At 48.7% G+C, this 21,817-nt stretch overlaps 3 protein-coding genes across 3 annotated transcripts; 1 reads left to right on the top strand and 2 right to left on the bottom strand.

Moving 5' to 3' along the window:
- Positions 1–2,163: 2,163 nt before the first annotated feature.
- On the bottom strand, positions 2,164–4,062 carry UCRPA7_8455 (putative minor extracellular protease vpr protein; the record flags this gene model as incomplete). Its single annotated transcript, XM_007920968.1, has 5 exons — positions 2,164–2,374; positions 2,422–3,272; positions 3,780–3,836; positions 3,893–3,950; positions 4,004–4,062. The coding sequence occupies 5 exons, from the start codon at positions 4,060–4,062 to the stop codon at positions 2,164–2,166; spliced, it is 1,236 nt and encodes a 411-aa protein (XP_007919159.1).
- Positions 4,063–16,732: 12,670 nt separating this feature from the next.
- On the bottom strand, positions 16,733–17,329 carry UCRPA7_8454 (putative prefoldin subunit 4 protein; the record flags this gene model as incomplete). The annotated part of the gene is made up of 4 exons (XM_007920967.1): positions 16,733–16,925; positions 16,986–17,053; positions 17,113–17,244; positions 17,303–17,329. 4 exons carry the CDS (start codon positions 17,327–17,329, stop codon positions 16,733–16,735), a joined length of 420 nt encoding a protein of 139 aa, XP_007919158.1.
- A 1,842-nt stretch (positions 17,330–19,171) lies between these two features.
- Positions 19,172–20,719, top strand: UCRPA7_8453 (hypothetical protein; the record flags this gene model as incomplete). Its single annotated transcript, XM_007920966.1, has 4 exons — positions 19,172–19,365; positions 19,427–19,454; positions 19,512–20,040; positions 20,097–20,719. The coding sequence occupies 4 exons, from the start codon at positions 19,172–19,174 to the stop codon at positions 20,717–20,719; spliced, it is 1,374 nt and encodes a 457-aa protein (XP_007919157.1).
- Positions 20,720–21,817: the final 1,098 nt, after the last annotated feature.

Below are 21,817 nucleotides of genomic sequence, written 5' to 3'. Positions count from 1 at the left end.
AGCTGAGCTCCAAGCAATGATGATTGGCGAAGGACAAAAAAAGTCTCCAGGAAATCGTGTGGCTCCACGGGCTCAAAGGTATGCGGGTGTGCTGCGACCTGGGACACGGCGAAATGAAACATGATCACCGACGTACACAGGATGTATGCCCCTAGCCAGTTCTTGTCATTGATTGTGGATGTCGTCTGCCGGAAGATCCTCGAAGCCTCTAGATGATGAGAACATGCTGCAGCATAGCACGCCGCAGCATCCTCAGCGCCGACCAGATAGCGTTGAAGCGCATTGAGTGCGAGGACATTATGCTGGAGGTATGCTTGACCCCCCAGATGCTGAACGGCCTGGACATTCCACACCCGTCTTTCCTGCTCGGAGAGCGAGTGATCCATGGCGGGCATGGCCGTGAGAAATTCGCTCGAGTCCCATTCTCCACACAGAGGCCGCAGCGGCGCTCGAAGCCCTGCAACACTGGAAGACGGTATCATTGCCGGCACAGATCCCGTCTCGCCTGGCTTGTCCCTGTTGTAATCACAGACCTCGCGCCGTCTATGACAATTGGAACATTCAGGTGTGCGAAGATCGCACTAGCTCTAATGTCAGAGTAGAACAGTTGTGAAAAAAGCTTAACTCATAATACCTTGACCCGTCTTTTCTTACACTGCTTACAGCCATTACGAGACTTCGTATGTGCAACGCGAGCGTATCGAGCGTTTTGTGACATGACTATGGCCGTCTACCTATCCTCAGAGCAAGGAGCTTGCGTCTTGGCAGGGCCATGCGATTGGTGGGGGCCGGGTCCTGGTCAGTGGACGAGTGGTAGTTTCCAAGGCTCTCCGCGACTATGGCGTCTGTCTGGGAGTGTAAGAGTGAACCCAGGAGGCGCCGTACGACAGAGGCGTCAAAAACTGGCCCATGTGTATCGCCCTAGATAAATGTCCGGCGAGGGAGGATGAATTGATTAAAAGGTCTCCCCGCCCAGTGGACTGATTGAATCATAGCTGAAAACGCCTAGGGCCTTGCACTGCATGTGGGGTTGCAGTGCAATCCGGGATTGGTTTAGTCACCTGTAGCCACGGCGGCTAAAGCCCCTTTTTGATAGCATGTGTATATATAAGTTCTTGATCAGCTTGGAGAAAACCAACCAAGAGTTGAGCGCCTTCGGCGGTTGGTGGCTTTCTTGTTGCCCCAAACTTGACTTAGCTAACATGAATCCTAAGGAACCCTTGCAGGCCTTAACATAGTAGCATAATGCTTCCGTTAAGGTGTGAAGATGTTTAATCTTAGTTTTCTTACTTATAATCCCGATATAACTTTCACCTTTGGGTGATCATCATTGTCCAATCTTCGAGCCCCAGATCCAATCATAAAGCAGAGCCATAATCCTAGAGACGTTATTACCCAAACTTCTGCATTCAATCTTGCCGTTTATCGCCGCATCATTATTAGAGTCGGATTTCAGTCACAGCAAGGTTGACTATATATTGCAAGGCTGACTCGGGACTGCAGAGTCCTGGTGGCTGTGCCTTACATTGACAGCACGCTAAAGGCCTTGGTGTAAGTGTCCCAATTATCCGAATGGGTTAAATCACCAAACGGGATAGAGGACGCAAAGCGCATACTACGTAGTTGTGACACGTCAGTCTCGTTGGCGATCATCGCTGCACTGAAGCCGAGGCAACCGGTGGTGCAAACAGTTGAGACTTACATATATTGCCCTGGTTCGATTTGAGATCCATTTGCAAGGCGACCAAACCACCAATACTCCAAAGAAGCCACATCGACCGAGCATCGTGGTACGTCTAGCATTGGGAACGTGACTGTGGTGTTGGGATATAAAGATGCGTCGTATACTGGGACCTCACCAGAGAATTGCCAGTATGTCGCCGTGCCCACATAACCATTCTCTCCCACGACCGGAGGATAGACCCAATTGCGCTCTGTCCAGCCGGCTTCAAATATCTGCAAATCTTGTCAACCTCGCTTTATCGTATGAGAATCAAGCTTTCGTAAGCAAGGACACTTACGTCCCACCGGAGCTCCTTCGAACCCCATTGTTGCCTAGAGTAGATCTTTGGAAAGTCTTGAGCATCCACTGAAAGATCAAAAGAGAAACTTCGACAAACGTTAGTCTTCGTCAGCTTATTTTACATTGTCACTTCTTAGCACTTACGAAGACTTCTGATCAATCGCAACGTTGTCAAGGCCCGACACAATGTATGGATAGCCATCCTGAAATTGACTCTTCATGTCTTGCTCAAGGTTTGAAGCGAGACCCATATATGGTATTGAAAGCTCCTCACCCAGGCTTGATGAAATAAGGATTTTCCCACTATATAAAGGAATGTTGTCCAAGCCCTCAGGATACATGAAGTTGAACCTAGAGTCGTTTAGCTTACGCATAGAGCAGGTGGTCCGTTAACTTACTGAACTGTCTTACTTTGCCCAGGTACCAGAGTCACTGTCTTGGGCAGGGTTACTGTTGGGACGATCTTGATGGGCTTAATCTCAAAGAGATCCTTTGGTCGTGTACTTTCAGCAGACCAGACTTCGAAGCCCGCTGCATCTTCCATTGCAAAATCGTAAGTAACCGTAGCGGAAGGATTCTTGTTGGTAATCTGCACAGAATGATAACGGCTGAAGTGATGCGTATCGTTGAGCTCAAATTTCGTATATGACAGTAAGGTGGTGTAATTCAGCACTTTGAAGCCATTGATCATGCCAGTGCCGACCTGCGGAACTGGGGCATACAATCCGTAATCGGTCATGGTCTGACCATCGTTGAATGCAATAGAATCCCCACTGGAAATTATTTTCATGATGAGTTCCGTGGAGTTGAAATTTGGGTTCGTCTTCCTGCCGCCGTATTGACCAATATAGAGAGCCGCAACACCAGCTACATAAGGAGTAGCCATGGATGTACCACTTGCAACTGCCCACGAATCCGTGGGCCAAGTGCTTAGGATGTCACCTCCAGGTGCAGCAATATCAGGCTTGATACTTAAATCGTAGAGGCCGCCCCAGCTCGTAAAGTAATTGGCGAATCCACCGCCGTAATTCGGGTAATTTGGCATCCCGACGAAATAAGTCTCACCACTTAATGTTGCGAAGTCGGTAATGACGCTTCCACCAGCCGCAATGGTTTCAACCATGGCTTTGCCAGTTCTTGCCTCCACCATACCAACAAACCCACCAATTCTCGAAACCGACGGCATGTCGGTAGACAAATCGTCAAAATAGAAGAGAGTATAGTGTCCCCCAGCATTTTGAATGTTCAACTGTTTAGTTCTCCCTTCACAACCCCCGAGTCTTGCTAATACGACCTTATTAGTAAAGTTGTATTTACCCGCTGGTAAGGGCTCGCATGCATCGTTCTCGACCGAGGTGTTGAGCGTTAGTGGCACTACTGGCCACTGATTTACAGTCCAGGGGATTGGATTGTATGCGTCGAAATATCCTATCGCCGTAGTATTGGAATGTCCATTCAGGTTGAATGTTGCCAAGAACGCTGTCTCGGCAACGACGGTTGCCTCAACAGAGGCTACGCCGAGAACATGTCGTCCAGAAGAGCCGATGGAAGCAAAAAATGGACCTTCAGTGCCATAATTGCCATTGGCAATGGTTATTACGAGCCCTGAGTCTACAAGACGCGATGCTACTACAGACCAAGCATCATCTCCGAAGCCCCCTGGCCCAGCAACGCTACAAGTAATGATATCGGCCTATCACCTATCAGTTTTCAATGTGCTAATGTGGATAATCTCAATGCCGTGAATTGAACTTACACCCGCATCATAAGCCGCTAGGAAAGCGTCAATGAGTGTTTCGTCGTCAGTTCCGTCCTTTCCAGTGAAATCAGCTAAAAAGCCATCAGGAGCAAGCCTCAGTGGTAACTTACATAGTCAGTGAAGACCTTATATGAGAGCAATGTGGCTTCCGGAGCTACTCCAACAAACCTGGTATTTGCAAGTCAACACACTTCATTCAGAGGTAGTTCGTGCTAGCATACAATTCGGACTTTCCGGCCACAATACCAGCGACGTGAGTACCGTGACCGATCTGATCCATCGGGTCATCGTCCGGAACCTTGTCGCAGCCCACATATGGCCAACCTATTCTTGTTAGAACGACCCAAAATGCCCTGAATTGAGATGCTTACAGCCATCTCCTACAAAATCAAAACCCCCTGCAATTTTATAGCCAGGACCGAGGCCACCACCAAGCTACTAAAATGTCAGCTAATACTTTGAAAATATGTGACCAAATGAACTCACGGCTGGATGTGTATACTGAATACCGGTATCAACAATTGCCACCACGGCCCCTTTGCCAAATATCCCAGCTTCATGCAACTTCGATACGCTTGTTTGGCTGTGTGTAGAGTAAGGTGTGGCAGCCGCAGCAGCACTGTAATTGAAGTACTGCGTTGGAACGACTGCATCAAGCTTGATTTTCTTAGATGGCCAAACTTGAGCGACTGAACTAATAGCTTGTAGTGAATCAACATTATCACCGGTCGACGCGACGCTGATACCGGTGAAAACATCAGACTCGAACGTCTTCAGGATAGTAGTGCCCTTTCTCGACGCAATTTGATTTTTGAGGTCAGCATGGTCTGTTCCCTGCACATTTTATTAGATGTCTTTCTCAGCTACAGACCCCAACCGATACTGTCTTACTGGTGTGAACTCGATGATGTATCTCTTTGGCTCTGGCACAGTACTATTATCATTGCTAGTTAGTAGAGTATCTCGAATACGAAGAGCAGCTACACTGCTGACGCTTGATAGCACAACAAATATCTTGTCGAAACGCATTTTTTATTCAGGCTACAGACTCGCGTCTTGATACCTCACTTATTCAATAGCATGAATGGGGGTTTTATAATATCATCTTGCAGCAATGGCCGACCCCAAAGTTACTGATTATTACCGATGCTACTAAAGAAAGACTTACTTCAAGCAGAAGCTCATGACAAAAGTTGGTTAGCGTCTTATAGGGATAGTCCCCATGATACACTAGAGTGAGAGGATCGGTGTGAGATACCACGATAGCAGCACCCGGGGCATAAGTATCTCAGAATCATCGCTGCATGTAGCCTTACAGTGGACTCAGTGTTATCGAGATTCCTTCAATGCACCTGCCCCATTCGTTATCAAGAGTCTTGGCAGATGTACAACGATTCTTGCGCACGACGCGGCCTCATTATGTCAAATATGGAATGGATACCGGTCTAGAGAATTGGTGATAGGAAGCTTCGGGTGATTGATACGACTGTTCCGATTCTGTTCCGATCGCAGGTTTGCTCTTCCATGTGACTAGATTTGAAAGCCGGAAATGCTACACCGACCCGTTCGATTCATCTTGTGGCTATAGCCGATTGATCCTGGCCTAGTTTGTGCCGCATGCCCACCTACGCAGTTTCTCGTCAAATCTGGCGACTTTCTTGCCAATGAATATTGGTAATGGACAAATCAAGAGCTTATGGCATGTATTATAATACCAGAATAGCTCTGGTAATTCTAATACATAGAAATAAGGAGCTCCGCAAATGGTCAAAACGTGACATAAGCCGACACCATGCCATTGCCCAACAGTGCGCTCATTTTAAGTACCCCCGATGCGATACATACCTGGTCTTCCTGTGGGCCGCTGTTCGATTGACACTGCCGACGACCGAAACGATGCGCATGAACTGCTCTGGCCGGTCTTATCTACCAGGGCGGTTCTAGGGCTATTACTCTTTTCACCACCTAACATCGCGCGATGCCAAGCCATAAGAGGAAGCTCGGTGAAAATGTGTTTATTCGGTGCATGCTGGCATCGATAGTCTTGTGCGAAGAGCCTCGAAGCTTAACCCTTTCTTGGCTCAGCGCCGTTGCATTCTTTCGCATACCCCTGAGGATTTCCGGAGATGGCACGCTGCCAATTTATTTTTAGATCGCACGGACAGTCTTATCGCTTCCTTCTACTGTAGTCTATCTAGGGCCTGTTTAAGCAACCTTGCATGCGTGCTACGTGTAGGAGGAGGAGGTAGAAAGGAAATGAGTACTGGCGCCGCTCTAAAACAGACAAACAAGCCGGGATCTTCCAAAAGCCATACTGAGGTGGGCGCTTCAGCGGAGCAATTCAATCAACCCATTGACACTCCTTATCGGAATCTCGGTCACTCGTCGCACCCCGATGCAGGAATTGGAGTGCGCGAAACGTTGAAATATGGGCCTTGAATGGGTGTGATACCCCTAATCTAGATTAATAATCTATATAGTAAGCTTTCACCTCATCACTTTGATTATAAGTCAAAGAAACTAGACGTTCTACTGATATAGATGCTAGAATAGGAATTGAAACGGAAATTTAGAGGCTATTGAGATTTTATTCTTTCAGTGTTGTCAAGTACGTTACATGTATACAACTTAGACTTCAAGAAAGGGGCTTCAGGAGATACAAGATCATCAAACTTGTGACAGAAATTAGAGAATTACTCTTTAGCCCTTATAATTTTACAGGGGACGCACCGAATCAAGTACAGGTTGACACATGACAATCAAGGCGATTTACCATGGTGCATACTGAAACAAGGCAGCAGTGTCTAATGCTGACCTATACTCATTAAAGATATCACATAGCACACACACAAAAGATGCCACCCGGGCGTAAAGAAAGCACTCAGAATGAAAGGGTAGCCATTCTTGTATCTTGTAAGCGGTAGTAGCTAAGTGAATCGAGTGCAAGTGAAGTAAGTAATTGCAAATAAGTCACCTGACAGCTGTTAGGTATAAGACCCTGCTCCCTCAGCTCAATATTCACTCTGAGCTGACTCCGAGGTCATGGTAGTCGGATCGAAGGCGATCTTCGATGCTTTAGTACAATAGACCGAAATGGTACACGGAATCTATGAATAAATGAACCATCAGTGACTGTACAGCAGCGAAACGTCCGGCTCGTCGCCACAGACAAAGGTTAGCACTTTAGCCTGCCCAAGGAGAACTCCTTCACCAAGGTGATAAGTGTAGATTTAGCTGAGATCTCACCAACTCCGCAGCGACGTTTTACTAACCGTTGTGGAAAGACGTGGGCTACAATACATACACGAATGTTCGAGACTTCAGCAGGTATGACTCTTATTATTCAGTATTTTTACCCTTGCCCAATCAACATTGATTCCTCTGGTAGAGGAGTACATATAATCACTCGCATGCCGTCATTCTCCATGACCAACGGTGCATGAGTTCCACGAGGCTCATAATTAGGTAAACAATCTCATCAACTCTGCTTGACTTTTGGAAAATTACCGACGAAACACCCGAACCCGTTAGGCAAGTGCATTGTCTCTCATATTCTAGAAATATATACCCCCCAAAAAGGGCAGATCAAAAGCGCTTTCAAGAGCCCCGAAGATTCTGTATACGTGTGTAGCAACGCCACTTGGTCTGTTTGATTCTAACGCAACTATGCTGAGGCTGTATTTTATCTACTCAGCGCCTCGGGTATGAGCTCTTCTGGAACTTCAAGAAAGCACAAGTGTTGTTTGGGCCAAGATGCGAGCGGAGATACCCTCACCAGTTCCTATTTGGGAAGTAGTTGGTAGTAAGTGGGCAAAGTACGCCGATAGCCCCTTGCATACTACTAGGAGTTTCAACGGCGCACGGACCATCAGGATCTCGCTCTAGGGTCGACAATCGGGACTTGCTCTTTATCCGTTCACAAAGAAATTGTTGTTCTTCCTTCAATGATAGGTAATAAAGTCATGTGCGCTACAGTAATAGATAGACAAAGACTTTGTTCACGACACTGATATAAATAGGTAGATATCTTCACGTCACCTTTACCTCTGAAACAAAAAAAAAAACCGCGTTTTCCTGTTTTTTTCGAAGAAGAGGTCATTACGCCTTGGATTCGGATCTAGACATCGTGCGGTGGCGATACAACTGTCTCCATAGCAGACTCCCGACTGTGATTTCATTCACCATGTCTGCTTCAATGTCGAGCGACGTTGACGAGCTTTTGCCCCGGCAAGTGCTTTGCAGCGATATGAGCCTCGGTCCCAACGTATCCGAGAGGGACATTGAGCTTATGACTCCGCTATGGTGGCCTTATGATGTACTAAACAACCCAACAATTCACCATTTGGGGTACGTAAGGTTCACGGCAATAGTTTCCAACGATGTAGACGGTCCCGATCACTGCCTGGGTAGTCTTTGTAAGTACTTCACAGGTGGTGAGCAGGCACTCGCCACCAATGAAACGAGTGCCCCATTCTCGCCAAACAATTTCCTGGCCGCAAAGTTCGTCCGGGACCTGCAAAAAAAGCTTCAGCTTGGCGAAGACGACAACTTCAGAATGTGGCTCATCCTAAGTCCCAAGTTGCCAGCCTACCGTATCGTATCGGCGACGCAATTCCGATTTGCTCTGGCTAAATTCTTCCTCTTCTTTCTTGAAAGCCCGACAAGTCGATACAGAGTGTACTTCGTGGTTGAGAAGGATGAGACAGCAGGCCTTTCTCAGGTTGGTCCAGACTCTATCAGAACTCCCCCACGAAAGCGATGGAAGAAAGTCGTGTTTCTTATTAACGATACCGATGCAGCGACAAGGCCTCAAGAGGACCAGAGCAAAGCAGATGATGATCAAAGTTCTGACAATGACGGAGCAAGTGAGATGTCCTTTATTGCAGCACCTTTTTGGAACGTACCTTCGAGTCAGCCTGAGAATCATATCTTATCTCCAGAGTCGCCGCAAGAATCAATTCCATGTCAAACAATCTCGGTCCGTACAACCAAGCCGGCGGAAGACGATAGACAATCATCCAAAGTTCGCCTGAGAACGCCCAGCCCAATAGCATCCTTGGGTTCCCCCATGTTGCAGACGGCTGGGTCAAGTTTCGAGAGAGCCTACTCAGAGTCAGTATGGACAGACATTCGCATTGACGACTCGAACAAAAGCTCCCAAGAGCCGCCAGTCAAGAACAGCTCTGATGTAAACTCAAACAGAAATACGCAGGGAATATTGAGCTCCTTTGATACAGGTGCACGAAAGGGGGGTTTCCTCCTTGGCGATTTACAATCGCTACTTCCTCTATCGTGCTCGCCTACAGAGCAGGAGTGGGAAGATTGCTGTGCGCTTCTCAACCTGGCTCCGGCAGATCACAAAGATCCCCGTGTTAGATCGGTGTCAATACCTGGCTCAGAGATAAGAGTCTCACCAAGACAATATTGGGCAGCCTACAGGATGCTCATTTGCAGACAGGAACGAGATATTGCCGGTGGACTTGTCGCAGACGCCCCAGGTACTGGGAAGTCGCATACATGCATTGTATTTTGCCTCTTGAGGGCTCTGGTTTTCCAGAATGTAGGAGAGGTGAAAGCTGAATGGGCTATCCGCGAACACGAAACTGGGAGATCCGCCCATTCTCAGCCCGTCAAAACCGCCCGGCCAAAGAACCACCTTCCCTCAACCGCAACAGGTAAGGAGATTTGCCCATGCAAGAACAAAGCTGGAATCCAGTGTTATGCAACTCCCAGGAGTATTACTCGCAAGATCGCTGACAGCCTTGTCAGAGGTCCCTCGCTGATTATTGCACCACCAGGAATCACTGAGTCATGGGCAGAAATTTTGCTGGATGCGAGGTTGGACCAAAGGCGATATCAGCCTTGCTTCTTCCGGGCGACTGCCAGCACCGACAAGTTCGCTGATCTCAATCCCCCCGCGGACTTGAAACAGACGCTCGCCGTTACAGCCAGCCCCACTAGCTCATCATACGCTCCTGAGCATGTGGTGTCAGTCCAGGACGGCAACTTCAAGTACGAACCATCCAAATTTCTACACCGGCACCCTGAGCGTATCATTATGCTAGCAGCCTACAACAGCATCAAGTTCAAAGATTCTTTCCAGGTGAGTATGAACTTTCCGTTTCAAAAAGTAAATGGCACGGCACGGCAATCTCGAACTGTCTACGGCTGCCCCGTTGGCGTGCAGATCGTTGATGAGTGTCACCTCGCTCGATCAGGAAATGGAGCGTGGGCAACAGATCTTGCCAAGGAACACAAGCATATCCGGAAAGGTAAGTTTGACTTTTGGTCTGTCACAGCAACTCCAATGCCCGAGGCCATTGGGGATATATCTCCTTTAATTGAGCTTCTATATCGTCCAGAATGGGATCAGCCCAGCCATCCTCATTTCCCGAAGCGTCCGGCAGCCCTGAAGGAACTCAGTGAAGCTTATCAAAAGGCAGTTGTACCGACTGCTTCAAGTCAAGATCAACTTCATTTCAACAATCTGGCACAGAGAGTTCTCACCCGTGACTTGATCGTGCGACATAATGAAGAATCGACTTTCTTCGGCCTGCCAATCGTCAATCTACAGCAGGTGAAGCCAGAAAAGCTCACCGTTCTCACTCCCGAGAACCATGTCCATGACTTAAAAATGATTGCTGACGAGGTCAAAGCAGATCTAATCTCTACAGATCTTATGAGTCAGGAAGCCATGTCGAAAATGGCCTTCCAAAAGTCTTACAAGCTACAATTTTTGTCTTCATACCCAGCTGCTGGCAAATTGATGATCGAAAACAAGATGAGCTTTACCAAGGACTCTATTAGAGAAGAAATTCTCAAATGGGAGAGCCGTGATGTCTCTCAGATTCCCCTGTTTCTGGGTTACGCGGAAGAAGTTATCCAGGACAGTCCCAAGCTCGAAAAGATTTTGAATTGTATCGATCAAATGGAGAATGATCAAGAGGAACGGCCCGCTAACTACTCAACATCCAAGAGACGAATCAAGAAAAAGAACGAAAAGGAGCCCAGGGATGAACTTCAACTCAAGAAAATGGTGATTATATGTCCTCGTCTGGCTGAGGCGGTCTTCCTGTTTCTGGCTTTGAAGAAACTCAAAGGGCAGCTAAAGCCCGTTCTCTTTCATGGTGATCTCTATGCCGCTCAGCGTCGAGAAATCATGAACAACTTCCGCAGCTTGAAGCAAGGGACTTCACAAATTTTCATCGCTCCTTTCGATGCCGCTGGTACCGGACTGAACCTTCAGGTCGCTAATTGGCAAATCTTAACAGGACCGTTGAGACACAAAGACAACGAAGTACAATGCTTTGGGAGAACAAATCGTGAGGGCCAAGAGCTAACGTTGCACCACTTCCTTCTTCTTGCGGATGACAATCCCTTGGATCGGTTGATCATAACTACACAGGCGAAGCGAAAGATTGTAAGCGATCCCTTTGATGTCGAGACACCACTGGTAGTTGAGCCCTTGGCAGCGAGATAGAAGAGAGTTCATTGCCGTGAGGCGCAATCAGACAAAGAATAGTATTGCTTAGTGCCCTCAAATGAATACATAAATTGTTACAGAGAACCCATAAGTACTTGTATCATTAGTGACTGTGCAATACCTAAAACTTCGGCTCGCCCTTACAGAACAGGAATAACAGCTTGCCTATTCTAGCAGTAGTCCTCCACCGGGATGATAAGCGTTAGCTCGGTAAGGATACCATAAACCCATCAACGATAGATTACTGACTTTGAGGAAGTCAGCGGGTTGACATTGTAGAATAACAATATCGACGCCGTGGCATGCATGACTCTCATTATTCCGTAGCTGGGCCACCCTGAAGAAATCGACCTTGATAACCTGACGTAACAGGAGATGCAACTATCTACCCACCCTCATCCTCCATGACCAATGTTGCTTGGGATTCTTCGCAAGAGTCCGCATGGCCTTGACGTCTCCAGCATCTGGTCCAAATTCTATAATTCCTGTCTCAACTGCTAGTGTTGCATACTGCTTTGCCTTCTTCGCATTTCCAAACAGATTGTAGTTGAGTGCAGCCAGCACATATGCCCCATGGGCTTTGGCTTGCAGTCTTTCTTCCTCGTAGAGGTTTATAAGGCGGTCGATCATCCTCGTACTAACTTTCTTGCTGTTAAAATCTCCCAGCTCTGCCTCGATCTCCTCAATTTTCTCTAGTCGTCTGTCCGATTTCTCGATTTCTTTCTGAGACATGCTACAATGCTTGCATGTACACACAAATCCCCATGACTTCTCGATGTGCAATTGGCGCGACGCCCATGTCTCAAATGGATTCATATACGAGATCGTCAACTCCTCTCCCGCTGCAATGTCGCGAACAGCATGCGTGTGATGTGTTAGATGATTGTCAATACGAAATGCTACGTTGGGCCTGCAGTCATGATTGAAACGAGACACATCCGGGAAATTTCCTAGGTGATGACCGTCGTCACCGCCAACATCGATCTGGAATGAGTTCGTGGCCATGATGTCGCTGACCTGATGTCCACCAAACTGACCGAGCTGACGCGCGAAGGCTCGTCGGCGAGGCGCCGGTAGCTTGTGTAGAGCTAAGTCCAAGATGCGATGTTGTGATTCCGAGTCCAGCTCCTTGACCAGACTATGGTGCATCAAGAATGTCGGCTGCCATGCCATAATACGCTCGCCGCGTTTGATGGTCTTATTGGCCACGAGCCCGATGCCCTTCCCAGGGACCTCTGTAGCATGAAAGGAGGGTGAGGGAGTTTCAACTATCTCCAGTGACGAGATAGATGGGAATTTTGCAATTTTCTGAGCATTTTCAGGTGTGGTTACCACTGTTATACCGCCGGCAAACTTGCGATGGGACCAAACACAGTATTTTCCTGTGCAGTGGCGGGGCCCTTCCCAAGCAGAGTTGTTACTTCTAGATGAAGGGCTTGACTGGGTGCTTGTCCCATTGAATTGACTTTTGGGCAAGCGATTCAGATGTGTTGTTGGCTGGCACCACAAGTCGTCTGCTGTCCGTTGAAGGGGGCTCCATGAGCAGTAGTCTGAGTTACTCAATTGAAGTTGTGTGTCGATACTGAGGCCAACTGAGAGTAAGCAAGAGAGCAAAATAATACGCATTTTTCCTACGTGGACTGAGAATATTAGTTATTTGCGCGTAGAATTTAAGTTATGCTTTAAAGATTTAAACTTTTAACTCTATCGTGGTCAAATTTTGAGGTGTTGTTGTGCTGGAGCTCTGACAGGGTGCTGGTGTTTCATCTGTGAGCCAAGCTGTTTCATGTTTCACTGTGACATGCAAGCGAACACCACTGGCCAGGATAACAATTTTAGGGCCAGTACCAAACCGCACCGCTCAGTCGACTTATCAAATTGTATGAAGAGGAATGTACCATCAAACACGATTGAAATCCTGTTAGTGACGGAGTTAAAGATTCATACGACGTCACAAACAGGGTTGAAGGATGAAGCTCGTTAATGAATACCGCTGGCGCCTCACGTCCGTATGGCGTACATATAACTAGAGAGGGTAGCAGACAGAATATACCGATTGTACTAATACTCTCTTGGTAATCAAAACTCGCTACTACTGTTTATCACTTATTCTAGGCAGTAGATGATTGAATGACGAGGTAGCAACAGTCTAGGCGGCTGTCTCAGTAGCCGGTAACTAACAATCGAGAAAGCCTGTAAATCGATAACCGCAAAACCCATAGCGTGTGACTAATTGGAGATCTTAATGTCAACGGTGATCAATTTTGATATCTAATGCTCTTGTCCTTGCTTTTCAACTCCCGGAGTATTGCGATATATAACGTGGACTCTTTGGGAATCGTGTCGGTTTTGATATTCATACTGAATTAGAGATATGTGTGAGGACTGGCTCTAAGGGAGTTGTGACGTAGTCCCGTGACTGGAGTATGCTGTAGTCCTCAGCAATTGCTTTTCCATATGGGAGATTGAAGACCACTGGCTTTAGCTTGACTTGATATGCCATGGTGGAAGGGAGTCGGCATCGGCTTTAGTCAGCTGAGTAGGGAAGACAACATGTTTCAGAAGGGAATCTTAACGAAGCCCTGCCAATGGCACTACCATTGGCAGCAATGCCACTCTAGAGATTAGGAAATACGTGTGAATGCCAAGTTGGCTCAGACCTCTTCCTTTGGGACTTGCAGCAGTCCTGACGACCTGGCTTCAGCCTCGGCCTGTCTCAGCCTTTGCTCTTCCACCTTCCTTGCCATCTCTTCTTTCCTCTCTCGGAGATATATGCAAAATCTCGAGCCTGCGCGTATCCTCTCCCCCTTAATCAGAAAGATAAAGGGAATTATACACATAAGACAGCTAAAGCCTCCAAGGAGACTACACGCACCGTTAACACCAAGCTTCTTGAACATGGGGACAGACGCAAACGGCAAAACAGTAGCCAGTAAGGACCGGCAACATGAAGCGGCCGCATTCGCAGAGGCGGCAAAGATCTCGTAGGCATCGGTGAGGTAGTTTAACTATGAGAGAGTCAACACAATATCGATGTGAAGATAGGCGAGATTGTGTTACCAATGCCATAAAGATAAGCATGAATCCTAGCCCGAAAGGTATCCCAGCCAACATGGGAACCCAAAATGGTACGTCTAGCCGAGACGTCCACCCAAGCCAAAACAGTGAGATAACAAACATTGGGCCGCCGACGCAAGCAAGTGGCAATCTCCTATACTCCTCTTGATGCGTCCAAGACGCATTGCGAATTGTAGCTCGGTGAAGGTAGCCGTCATACCACCAAAAGATTGGGAGGGAAACGAATGCACCGGCGCCAATCGTCAAGAATGTTAGACCACATACACCTGGAGAAAGCCCATAGAGGTCCTGAAAAATGAGCGGAAACGCCTGAAACGTCATGTAAAATATTGCATATACCAAAGCAAGGTACATGCAAGAAGCGGTCACAATCAACTCAAAGAAGATCATTCGCAAGGGTCGTGTCAAAACTCTTGTTGCTAGTTGCTTCAAGTCTGGTCTGTCAAGCTCGTGAGGGGCGACTACATTAGCTTTTGGATCATGCTTCCGGATGTGCCTAGCCCTTTGTAGTAGAAGAATGGGGCCGTATGTCTCTGGAAGGAATATCAGGAAGGCCATAGTTGCTCCGGCGTAAATGAGGCCAATCCAAAAAGTCCATCTCCAGCCAATGGTCGGAGAGCAGAAACCGGCGATGATCGGAGCAAAAAGGGGGCCGAAGAGGGTGGTCTGCAGGTGTGTAAGCACGGCACCGTATGAGGAAGCGGGGGTCGGGACATACGACCATGAAAACCGCCATCGCCCTACCCCGGCTACGCGGTTCCCCATACATATCAGCCATGATTCCAGTTACAATGGCAATAGGAGCACTGGCGAACACTCCAACAAAAAGCCTAAAGACTAGAAACGCAGGCCAATTAGGCGCGAGGGCACACGCCATAGTCCATATGCAGAATATGAAAAATGTTCCTACGGTGAGCCAGCGCCGCCCAAACTGTTCACTCATCGGAGCCCATCCAACAGGACCTAGAGGGGGATATATCAGATTTTGATCGTAGCCTCTGGATGTCATGATCTGCTCACCAAAGATATACCCTAGATAGTTGTCAGTCCACGAAATAAGTTTTTAGGCACATTCTCAAAAGGCTTACCAATCAAGAAGACTGATATGGGAAGGACTTTTTGTGTCTGTGACTCCACGCCCCATTCCTTCATGAAAAAAGGTGTTGCATTGCTAGGTAACGCGCTTCCCATGGTGCTGTTAATAATCGTCAACATCGTCAAGACTAGAATGAACATCTTCCTAGACTGTTTGCTGTCAGACGCTGGTAGCTCTAGCATGTTGGTGACTTCCTCACACTGGACCAGTTGTATGGGTTTTCTGGGTCCCCTCGTTCCCAAGCCACAATTGTCCTTTCGTCGATGCTTGAAGAAGCTGAGCCATGATCGCCTTCGGGAAGACGGTTGTCTGCTTCCTCCTCTCGATACCTGGATGCTGCATCTTGTTCATCGATTCCGCTCACGACCCGTGAAATACGACTGTCACCGCCTTCAACGGTTACTTAGCTGTGGAACAAGAGTTATTGACTTTACTCACGACTGCGATGTGGCCGAAGATCGGCTCCCAAACCATGGACTTCTTTGTCTTCATCCATCGAGATTGGCAGGAGGGAAATGGGGATTGCGGATTGGAGCAGAAGGGGCAGGAAACACCGACGTTGTGTCGTTCATATAAAGGGGCGAAGAGGAAGAAATATACCATGAAAACTGACGGTGTAGTCGTCACTATGAAACTTTGACGGAACTGCAGAATGAAAAAAGCGAAGGCAAGAAAAGAACAAAGACTGAGGAGCGGACTGACGAGTCCAGGGTGTGTCTTGGGCTACTAGCCACAGACGCAAAAAGTGGGCGAGTACACCGTCTCCGAACCATTGATGCCCGCGTGTAACCCGCCGGGGCGCTATTCCCCCCGCAAAGTCAAGCAGATTCTCCAAAGGCTTGATTGGTCATGGCAGGAATAAGATCACAGGCGAGGCTTTAGGTGCATCACCTAAGGCGGCTGCCGTCATAACCGATGGGGCGCCGTCGACCTACTGACCATGAGGGGATCTCCTTAGCCGGGGGCTGCTCCAACAGCCTGCCTTTCGGATGCTGACACCCTCCCGGAGCCGGAGGTGCCCCACTACAGCTCTTCAGTGGACGGTGGATTAGCAATGCGCGGTGACCCCACCCGCCGCGATATCGGGTGCCTTGATCGTCTTTAGGGCGCGATGGCAGATATGCCATGGAGTATTGCGCAACTGCGCTGTCTGATCAAAGTCTCTGGAAGATCGCGTATCAGAACGATGTAGTATTCGGCAGATTCGACGCGCTTAGAGTCGGCCAGCAACGGGTCATGAGACGTTTGGAAAAGAAGAATTGCAATGTTCGTAATCGTCAGGGTATTGTTCGTCTATGTTTCGAGGTTGATGCTCTTGCCAAATCTCGCATACAGCTCAACCTTCAGTTGTGTCATCTCGTCTTTTATTGTGTTCAGCTTGTCCTCCAGTTCTTCAATGTCTTCCTCCACCTTTGCTGACGATACGCCCAACATCTCCTGAGCTTGTGGTACTTTTACGTGGAAGAATGCATCGCCGACCTTGTATCTGTGTAGGAACTACGTTAGCAAGCAGCGTGTAGGCGTCTAGTATCTCAGGGGTACTGACGGCACCGTATCATCCTCGTCTGCGAGCTCGAGCTCTGTTGTAATATCTTCCAGCTCTTCTCTCTCCTTCTGAAGAGATCATTAGCACCCGGTTTCTCACGATAATCGGAAAAGATATCTTTCCATACGCTCTTGATCTTCAGTTCGTCTTCAATATTGAGTTCGCGCTGATGGAGGCGGCTGAATTTATTGATCTTGTCCTGGTCTTCCCGCCGAACCTCTACTTCGTCGCCGACCGCGGCCTCGTCCTCTCTTGATAGCTGATAGACGGAGTATAAGCAGGCTCTACGAAGTAATTGAATGTTGAATTAAACTTACCATACGTCTCTGCATCATGGTGGCCATGATTTATCTTGCTGGAGGGACGTGTGTGTGTTCGAGTGGTGGTTGATACCAGAGCCTTTAGTATCTTTGTCCCACCAAAGCCGCAAAACCCTCAGACAGTATATGGCAGACAGTGTGCGCTAGCCTCTCACGGAGCTACTACAAGGCAGGTCAGGTACCCCGATAAGCAAGCCCGGACAACTGTCTCACCCCACACTTACCATTACGCCAGCCGATTGGTTCCTCACCATGCTCTCCCCGGAGAACGCGCGGTAGAGAAAGTCAACACTGAAGGCCCGCTCGTACGTTCTCTTATCTATCATCAACACCACAACGGAAAGCTTAGTGCAAAGAGCTTTCAAGATGGCGCCAGGGCAGAAGCTGTATCCAAGAGCGACGGTCAAGAAGATTGTGAAGGCCCACTCCAATTGCAATGCCAGCAAAAACGTGGATGTCATGGTTCGATGACCCCTCAAGACGCGTCCCAGTCTACATGAGCTAACTATTTCACCGCTGACAGATCTTCCTCGACTATGTTCTTTTCATGCAAACGTATGATCTCGGTGTTTTGAGAGGTCGAAACCAGCTAACCTTATGTCCAGTCTCATGAAGGAGGCGGCTATCGAATCGAAGCAAGGCGGTGAGAGGGGCATCACTGCAAGGAGTGTCAAAAAGGTCACTGGGGTATGTACTCTCTGGACAGTCGACCGGGGCAAAAGACGCATGGCTAATAGGTATTTCCTTCTAGGATACACTTGCGAGATTCAAGGGTTGAGACCACGACACTCCCCAAACAGCAGAATTCAACATTACTACATATCCAGCCAGCAAAGCGGTCTCTTGCGAATAATCGGCGTCAAGCGCCGTAGGCCCATGCAGGATAGCTACGAACGAGAGCACATATCACAGAGCCTGGGCTCGCCAAGGACTGAAGTATGTCGCGAATGGATCCTCAGAAGAGACTATGATCAAGTATCATAGAGGTGCCAGCTTGTCGGTCCCATTAAAGGTCGTGATGCCTAGAAATAACCAGAAGGCTAGCTAGAAGTGCAAGCGTAGGAAACTCTTGTACAGAGATTACGTTGAGAAGACTACTTTGAGACTGCGAGCAATGTAGCAAAAGAGCACGCGATGGTCTTTGTATGAAATGCAAAAGACTCTGTGGTCAAGTTTGTAATGTACTCCTCCGCCAGGGTAAGGAATGGTAGTTCGGTAGGGTGTCACTACCTCCTCAACAAGGGTTTACTACCTCTGTAGAAGGTGATAGACCTAAAGTACCTAGGTAATAACGGAATATTCAAGAGCTCGATGGTATTACGACTCTCAACATTGAGTAACTTCACCCTCCAATAACTAATATTTAATACCCTAGCGGAGGAGTAGAACTCAGTTGGCCGATACCCACGTAGCATAGCTTTACGCCTTAATCCAGTTCTTGGAGCTTCTCCACGATTCTAAGAAATGGTCCAGGGACGGCATTTGGCCCGTGTTCGACAGGGGGCACATGCGCACTAGGCAAAAGTGTCAACTTCGACAGAGCCCAGAGACAGCACGCGAGCAAGCAGAGCCAGTGTAAACAACAGAGTTGCGATTAAAATCTTAAGCCTGTAGTTTTGTATCACCCGATATTGCTGTTTTCTCAAGACAAACGATTTACGGCACTTCGTCAAGGCGGGCGTGGATTTGAGACTGTCTTGCATCTTAGCGGCTGCGCCTGGTCCCTATTTTTTTTGTCACCACTTTTCTGCCCGGGCCCAATTCGAGCTCCTGCAAAAACACACAACTTCTACCTGCAAACACCTAGCAACACATCATCTACAACCCACATACCCTCACAAACTACTGCATATCCACGACCTCATCATGGCTGCTCCGACTGCCGTCCAGAACCCCTCCACCGAGTCCAAAGCCGCGCGAAAGAAGAAGTCTAAGGGCGAGCGGACTGAGTCGCCGGCGCCTGCTGCTACGCTGACTCCCGAGAAGGCTGCCTCCGTGGCCGCTGGCGAAGGTGCTCAGGACGAGTCTTCGGACAGCCCGTACATTCGCGAGCTGCAGAAGTGAGTCTACTTTCAGGGCTGCTCTCAAAATTTCATCACTTTGTGCTAATTCGTTGCCTAGGAACATCCGTAACATCAACAAAAAGATCGTAAGTGACGTTCTCCACCTGAGCAAACGAGCGCACTACTAATGACGCAAAACCCAGACCAATTCCTCCAAAATCGAGAATCTCGTTTCCACCAACAAGGACAAGTCTCTCGACGAGCTTGTCAAGTCCAAGATCATTAATGCCGATCAGAAAGCCGCCTACCTCAACATCCCCACCTTACAGCGCCAGATCACACAACTAGAGGAGCAGTTGACCCAGTTCAAGAAGCTTGACCAGGACTACCGATCACGACTAGCTTCAGAGAAGGCCGAGCTGGAGAAGACTCTAACCGAGAAGCTCCAGAAGGAGAAGGCGGACGCCGTTGCCGAGATCAAGGAGAAAGCTGAGGCAGATACCAAGAAGGGTCTACACGATGGCTTCCTGGTGCTGTCACAGTTCCTGCGCCTAGCTGCTGCTAAGCGTGCCGAGGAGCCCAACTCAGAGGCGGATGAGAATCTCGCTCTCGAGGGTGTCCTGCTACATGTCTACTCTGGTGACGAGAACGCAGTTGACACCATGCTGAAGCTCGTTGACGGCTCTGAGGACACTACCACAAGCGTGTCCGGCACCTCTCTCCAGACGACCTGTATGTCTAGACTTACTCATCCGGTCGAAAAGTCCCTCCTAGCTAATACTTATCAGATGCCAATGTCAAGTCCCTAGCAGTCGCCCACGCCGCCCCTCTCTTCCAGACCGAAGCTACTCCTCAACAGACCGAAACCCCTGTTGAGTCCACCGAGCTTCCTCAGACCGACCCTACGGTCGCACACGCTGGCCTGACTGAAATCGAGGCAGCTGTCGACACACCTTTTACTAACGGACACGCCGAGTCCCCGATCAATGGCGTGACAGCCAATGCTGATGTTGGCGACAGCGCAGCTAACCTGGCAGGCGAGACTCAGTGGGACACTGGTAATGACTTGTCGATGTCACAGGAGTGGGTGGACGTGAAGGTGCCTCGCGATCCTGCTGAGACAGAAACTGGTCTCAATGCCACCCCAGCGGCGGTCAGCAACACCCAGTCATGGGCCGATGACCAGCCGGATGTCCCCGCGGAGGCTCCAGTCCCAGCCGACCCCAACGACGGGTTCCATCAGGTGCAGGGCCGCCACCGTGGCCGTGGGGATCGTGAAGGAGGCTACCGAGGCCGTGGTGGCCATCGTGGACGCGGAGGATTCCGTGGTGATGGCCGAGGACGCGGACGTGGTGGTGGCCACCGAGGCGGAGTGCCCTACCGCGGTCGTCGTGAGGACTCCAACCAATAAGAGCTTACTCTCAAACCTGTATCACTAGGAAAATCAGTCTAGAGGAGACTTATCCTGAGGGATAGTCTCTAGTGGAGGCCGGACCCCTTAATATTAGTAAAGGATCCTGGTGGTAACTCTTGTCTTCGATGTTGTGATGTACATTCTATGAGATGGTAACCACCAAAGCAGAGATTGAACGCATCTCATTGCCGAACGTTGTTAATTTTCGGGCTCCTGTCGAACATAACTCTATATAGCTCTTTGGCGGTAACCGACCGTTCTCATAACAGCTGTTTGTCCTTATGGTCAGAAATCAGGAGGATTGTCAGACACCCTCGTCCAGAATCGCGATAAGCACCTGTGAGTTATCGCAGCTCCAGTAAAGTGCTTTCCGAATGGAATGGGTTGGGTACTTGGTGCCTTCAGAGAAAAGCTCGAAGGCTATAAAACGGTGTTTCTCGCCAAAAAGTATCATGTACTTCGCACAGCATGATACAGTTCAATACGGGTGGGTGGAGGCAAGAGAATGATAGACCAGAGCCCACGCTCACCTGGCTTGCTTATGTAGCTCAACTTGGGAGGCTGCCTTATTGCAGAGCTCTCCTCCATCACGAATCTTGACAGGATGCAGTAAATGGACTGTCCTCCAATGAATTGACAATTCCAACTGCAAGTGTCCTCCATTCGATATATCTGACGAATGGAGTCTACCTAGGTAGGACTGAAATCAAAGGAGGTCCGCTCTTGATGCTCCGACTCCGGGGCGACACACTACCTAAGCAGGTATTAATTAGGTAGATGCAGATCAAGACAAAGCACTTCGGTGGTCTTGCAGGTGGTGGATGGAGCACTCCTAGATTGATAAGATTAGATTCCTGAATCCCACTGGGCGGGCAGTGCCTGGGGCATCAAGAGCTGAGATAAGTCGAGACTAGCGGCTGATCTAGCTTTTTTAGTGGACGCAATGATGACACGGGAGGCGCACATTCTCGCAAGTGGCCCTGGGAATGGCAAAGGAAAAGAAAGAGGAAGGAAAATCAGGCCTGCAACATCAGAAGCAGAATGTCTGGAAAATGCCAGCAAGTGGCAGCGCTGAGGAGCATAGGCGAGTCCAAT

This window comes from Phaeoacremonium minimum, assembly GCF_000392275.1.
Source record: "Phaeoacremonium minimum UCRPA7 unplaced genomic scaffold PA7_03_scaffold_596, whole genome shotgun sequence".
Taxonomy (NCBI): Eukaryota; Fungi; Ascomycota; class Sordariomycetes; order Togniniales; family Togniniaceae; genus Phaeoacremonium; species Phaeoacremonium minimum.
Note: the sequence above shows the minus strand (reverse complement) of the source record. Positions and strands in the feature narration are given on the sequence as shown.